This window comes from Lonchura striata, chromosome 2 (assembly GCF_046129695.1).
Source record: "Lonchura striata isolate bLonStr1 chromosome 2, bLonStr1.mat, whole genome shotgun sequence".
Classification (NCBI taxonomy): Eukaryota; Metazoa; Chordata; class Aves; order Passeriformes; family Estrildidae; genus Lonchura; species Lonchura striata.
Genome location: NC_134604.1, coordinates 580,544 through 586,543, shown reverse-complemented (window position 1 = coordinate 586,543; position 6,000 = coordinate 580,544). Strand labels below are relative to the sequence as shown.

Sequence of the window (6,000 nt, the reverse complement as noted above, 5' to 3'; positions counted from 1 at the left end):
CACCCCACCCCCAAATTCAGGACAGGAACTTGCTCAGTTGGGGCAAGGGAGCCCAGCAGCAGCCCTTACAGTGTTTCCCAAGAGGTGGCCAAGAACATGGAGCTAGGCTCCTCACACTGCTGTGTGGTGGGAGCTTGAGAGAGGTGAACCAAAGGAGGTTTTGACTGGTTTTAAGGGAAAAAAAAATTCCCCCCATGTGGATGGTACCAGGAGCCTAGTGACACTCTTCAGAGTCCTTCCTTGGAGTCAGCCAAAACCTGACTGTTCAAAAATAATTTTAAAGGGCAAAATAAGCCCCAAATACAATAATACAAAGTCTTGATCACAGGGAGGAGTGACACTGTTGAAAACCTGGAATTGTGTCGATTCTTCATGTGGCAGTATTGTAAATGCAGGCAAACCTGATAGGAAGAAATGACGATGTCTGACTCAGTTCAGAAGGCTGAATGATTTCCTTATTATAACTATGCTAAAATACATCAATATACTATATAAAGGAAGATACTAAAATTACATACCTGCTTGTTCTAACTACCATCTCTAACTCACAACTCCTGACCCTGTTCTCAAGGGTCCAGCCCCAGGTACAATCCTCACATGAATTCAATCAAGCAATCACCCCAGGCAAACAATTCTCCAAACACATTCCACATGGGAAAAACAAGGAGCAGAAATAGAAATTGTTTTCTCTTTCATTTCTCTCTGTGCACCTCGATGAAAAATCCTGAGAGAGAGAGAAATGTCCCTATGATGTGGCAGGTCATGATAATGTTATCAAAACTGCAGAACTGAGCACAGCAGGTTATTTGCATTACAAAGGGAACAATAAGACAAGTCAATATTTAATAGAGATATGAAATACTTACTAGAGAAATTAAATAAATGGGATTTTTTTTATTTCACTCCACGTTGTACAGAATTTTGGTGGAATACATTGCCTATTAGAAAAGACGAGTCATGGTCTGAAATTACAGGTGTCAAATGAGTGCGTGCTGAAAGAGTTTGAGCTACATAAAACATGTCACAAGAACCAGCTACTTTGTCCACTCCTTTTCACTTTGTCTCAGATTCCATTAATTTGGAAATCTGGAAATCAGTTTGGGATATGGACACTAGAATGCCCTGTCTTTTTCTTTAATGGTATGAAATGAATATGTCTTACCTTTGGCTAACAGACTAATGTGTGATCCCTGTATTTTTGACAGCATGAGAGCTCAAATATTTGCTTGTCAAAATGAGAATGGAATATTGGAACAAAAGTAATTACAGACTTCTAGAAAGTAGAGTTACTATTTTCTTTTTTCTTCTTTTTCTTCTATAAACAGCACATCTGGAAGAATGTTCTTTGGCATCTCTTTTCCTCAAGGCCTTTAGAGGACATCCCATGATATTTGCAAGAAAAAGAGTTCAATAATTGAGTCACCCCTAAGAGAATGAAAATTATAATTAACATTTATATAGCATATTTTATGAAAAAGACACTTCACGAATAATTGAAAAGCGTTGCTGAAATGTACAGCATCAACCAGAAATGTTCTGCAAAAAGACAGACCAAGTGTACTGCAAGTCCTTACTCTTGGAAAGCTTCACAAGGCATTACTGTGCTTTTCAAAGTGAAGACAGGATTTTGTTTGTTAATGTTATTCTTTGCACATTCTTTCTGCTTTAAATTAGGAGTTAGGCACCTTGGCTTTTGCTTGTCAAAATAATCAGGAATGATAGGTGAATTGGGATGGAGCCCAAATCTCAACAAAAGCAGATTTGTATTTGGAAACAAAATGGAAAATCTGCCTCCTGCTCCTCTTCTTCCCATCCCCCCAGTTTTTCTTTCCATACTTTTGTTTTCATTGTACTTGCCAGTCTGGTTACTGGTTAAATAGGACTAGAAAAGCTCTGCTTTGCCCCCAGATGTGCTGTGAATCTTGTGGAATCTCCATTTTTGAGACCTAACCCACAGAGAACCAGTTTAGGTAAGCAAGTAAACTTTTGAGTACCTGACTTTATTACTTAAACATTAGTTTGGTGCTGAAAAGGAGTCACTAGAAGATCAGGTTTTGTCTTTTTCTGTTTGATGTGTTTGAGACTTTTCATTCCTGCACTTCACTCAGTATTCTTGCCTTTTATGTTAAAGGTGTAACACAGAACTGTCATTAACTAAATTTTCCTTGGTTTTTAATATTTTCCTTCTGAGGAGTCAAAGGATGGGTAATGTACTTCTAGATCTGTGTGAATGAGAGAAACCTGAGGAACCTGCTGTGTTTATAACTTTGTGAATGCAAGTCAGATTCTCTCTGTTTTAATGGGGATTGTGAAGCAGCTCTCCAGCAGGAGGATAAATGGATATCTGAGCAGCATTATGGAAGCATCCAGCACTGCAGGACAGTGTTTGAAGTCCAGGAGTTCCACTGTGTTCCCTTGTTCAGTTTTGCACTGCAGCACTCAGCATCCATTGAAATGGTAGAGGATTTAGGAAAAAGGAAAGCAAAATCTGTTGGTTTTGGGTTTTTTTTTTCCCATTTTTCATGTAGTAGAGGTTTTCTAGAAAAGAAGTGGACAAAATTAGTGAATATCTATTATAATTATTATATTTTTAATTATTATCTATATTTTTATTATCTATATATTATCTATGGTGCAGATGAGGCGACCATATTAGAAAACTATAAAATTATACCCTGTAACTTATTTTTGTACTCTTGACATGTATTTAATGGAAAGTTACACTTGCATCTGCTTATACTAGCATTGTCCCTGACAAAACATATCCATGATAAGATAGAAGAAAGTGCATCTTTGTGGCATTCACGTTCTCTGGACTGAGAGACATAATTCTGTCTCTCAGGAGAAGCACAGAGAGAAGAAAACAATCTTTATCTCTGCTCCTTGGTTTTCCTCATGTGGAATTTGGTGTGGAGATTGTTCACCTGAAGTGATGGCTGGATTGGATTCTGGTGAAGGTTGTTTGGGTTCAATGACCATTTGGATCCAGCTGTGGCTCAGAGTCTCAGCAGAGGGTCAGGAGTTTGTTAGATAAGTAAGAAGTATGCAGAATAGTATAATATCTCTTTAAATAGTATAATTAATGCAATATGGTATATTTTTTATAAAGCTGTCCTTCAGCATTCTGATCTGGAGCCAGGCACCATCATTTCTTCCCTTTGGGGGCTGCCAGATTTTCTGATACGTCTTGACATGGGTTTTGGAACTCTGGGCTGGGAAGAGCTGTGTTCCACAGGGGTCAGAGGGATCTGCATAGCTCAAGGGGGTTAGATACCTCACGGTCTGCCAGGGTCTCAGGGGAAGGTTAAATATCTATATAGAACACCTAAGCAGAGAAAACATGGTTGAAAAATGCACCAAGGAGGAAAAGTAAGATGTAAGAGGCAGCAGAGAAGCAAGTAGTTGTGAAAACAGGGGTGGGACTATATTTATCTATGAGAGAGGTTGTGAGGTAGGCAAATAATAAATATGTTTGTTTCGCTAAGATTTCTCTGAGTAGAAGTTGGCCTTTGTGCCTTTTTTTGGAAGGTGTTGTGTAATTTTTTGAAGAAAGGTGAATTTGCCATAAGACCAATAGGAGAGTCCAGCTTACACTAATACAAAGACAGTTCTGTGTGACTATGGAGCAATTTTTCCCATTACTCCTCCCGAGAGACAGTTACATCAAATGCCTGATTTCTTGTTTTTTAATTTTGAAGAGAAAAAATAAAATATGGTTGCTGGAACATTTTTTGAAAATAGTACTTCACCTTAAAAACCAGTCAGAATGGCATGTTGCTCTCTGTATCCATCTTTCTGCCACTTAACACTCTTTTGTGTGGTGTTTTGTGAGATCCCTGTCTACCTGTACAGCCTTACAAACATATTTTCATCTCATTCAAATTGTACCTGTCTCATTTACCTGCTCAGAGTGTTTATATTCAAGATCTGAATCCTCCCAAAGATCCTTCAGGTAATAGTGTTTAGGGATTTTTTGGGGTCTGTCTCAAATATTGGCTTTCAAGTTGCTCTTCCCAGATTTGAGTTAGTGAATAATAAAAACGTTTCCTTATGTCCCAATTCAGATAGTATGATGAGTCTGGAACATATTCCCATAGTTCAGCTGGTTTTGTTATAGCTGTGTCCTGTCCATATTGATTAGGAGAGCTTGAAATTCCTCAGGTTTGTCTCTAAGACAATGATTGCTGGTTTCTCTTGTGAAGTTCTTCTTGAATTATGGCAAACACGGGGTCTTTTTAAATACACGATTAATCTGATCTTAAAGAAATGCTCTCATATGCTTCAAGATAATATTATCTTTATATTTAAAACTACTAGGCAGTTTTAAATAACTCAGGTGTGAGTTTTGGGATTTTCCCTGCTGATAAACACTATGGAAGCAGAACAATGTCAGGTCCAGTCAAGTGGGAGCAGACAAAACCTACTGAGGAACTTCATATATTACAAGCAAGAGCTATGTCTAGGTTTGGTGGTTGATGGCTCTTTTGGGTTTGCTTTTGGTTTGATTTTTTGGTGTTATTTTTTTCCCCTGGGGACTGTTTTGGGATTTCTTTGTTAGTTGGGTTGTTCCTTGTTTGATTTTGGGGTTTTTATTTGGAGGGAGAGAGAGAGAGAGAGATACTACTTAGTTGAAGAGATTTAATCTCTTTGGAAACTTTTCCAGATAGTGGAACTAAATTCTTCCTTTTCTTCTGCTTTGCCCTTTCCTTCCCATCTTCTCACTTGTGAGTGGGACCAAATGCTGTGCTTACTTGGCTCATTGTAAGCAAGGAATGCAAGAGCTTTTAATGGAAAAATGGAACTTCTTTTCTACCTAAAGTTATGTAACTGGTGAGAAGGTCTCCCTGGAATGAGAAGTGTTGCTTTATTCCTTTCAATGTGCATTGTACCCATTAACTCACCAGACACTTATGAAAGGGAAAATTATGAAGTATTTTTAAATTGCCAACACTAGATACAAGTGAAAAAATGACATTTAGATTTTTCAAGTCCAGTTCTTTTGCTGAATAAATATTTACAATGTCTGCTTCTAATGTCACATCAAATTAAACTAGTATTTATTTTGCCTGGCTAAAAGCCACAAGTAGCCTGAATTAACCTTAAGAAAACTGTTGAGATTGCAAAAATACTAAGGTCAATATAGCAAACAGTTCTCTGAGTACTGCAAATGCCGTTTTTGCAGTTTAAGTCCAGCTCTCTCGGACAAAACACTGAAAATATCTCTCAGATCAGTTTTCCATTAATAGAAAGTTTGCTATTCATGATTTTATTTTCATGAAATGTAAGTAACGAAATGGTAATGTGTGGTGGAAAAGACCTTGCAACCATCCCCGGAGGATTATTGCAGGGCTGACAATATTTTTTAATGCTAATTCTCGTTTTGCAGAGGGAGGGGATGATGTCACCCCGTCTCCTCCCACTGTGCAGAGCAAGCTCGTGTCCAGGGCTGCTGCCTCCTGGCCCAGGGAAGGGTTCCCTTAAATGCAGAGCAGCGCTCCTGCCTGGTACCCGGCACTGCCGCCCCATCACTGAGACCACGATGCCAACATTTGCCTGTCTCCTTTTCTGTGGATGTATTGCACTGAGCCTGGGGAACACGCAGAAATTGCCCAGAGGCAAGTAGCTGTGCACAACTTTCTGGGGGTTTGTTTGTTCTTCTGCTGTGGGACTTCGGGGGGAGGTTTAAAGCCTGTGTTTTGTTATGGAAATTTGCTTTCAGCATGTTAGGAACGATTAAAGGTAACTGCCAAGATGAAAGAAGGTCAGGGAAAAGGGCAAATCCAGGTATAACAGCAACCTTAAAGCTCTTGAATAAAATAAGCTTAAATTTTTCATACTATCTTGTGCTTCTAATGAGAATTATCATGGCAAAGTTACTGTCTTTAATGATTTTATAGTGACTTGGACAGCACTGTGCAGGTCTGTGGTTTAATATCTTAAAGACAAAATGACTTGGAGGCGCCCTGTGTCACTAGTTGAAGATTTCAGTTTTGTCTTTGA

The 6,000-nt window shown here is 38.7% G+C and overlaps 1 protein-coding gene across 2 annotated transcripts in view; it reads left to right on the top strand.

Moving 5' to 3' along the window:
- The first annotated feature begins 5,453 nt into the window (after window positions 1–5,453).
- The window catches only part of ABI3BP (ABI family member 3 binding protein), a 113,161-nt gene continuing 112,614 nt past the window's right edge, over window positions 5,454–6,000 (top strand). For both annotated transcript variants that reach the window (XM_077790913.1, XM_077790914.1), the window contains exon 1: window positions 5,454–5,615. In XM_077790913.1, coding sequence (XP_077647039.1) covers window positions 5,540–5,615 — 76 coding nt within the window. In that variant the 5' untranslated portion in view covers window positions 5,454–5,539. The remainder of the gene's footprint in view (window positions 5,616–6,000) is intronic.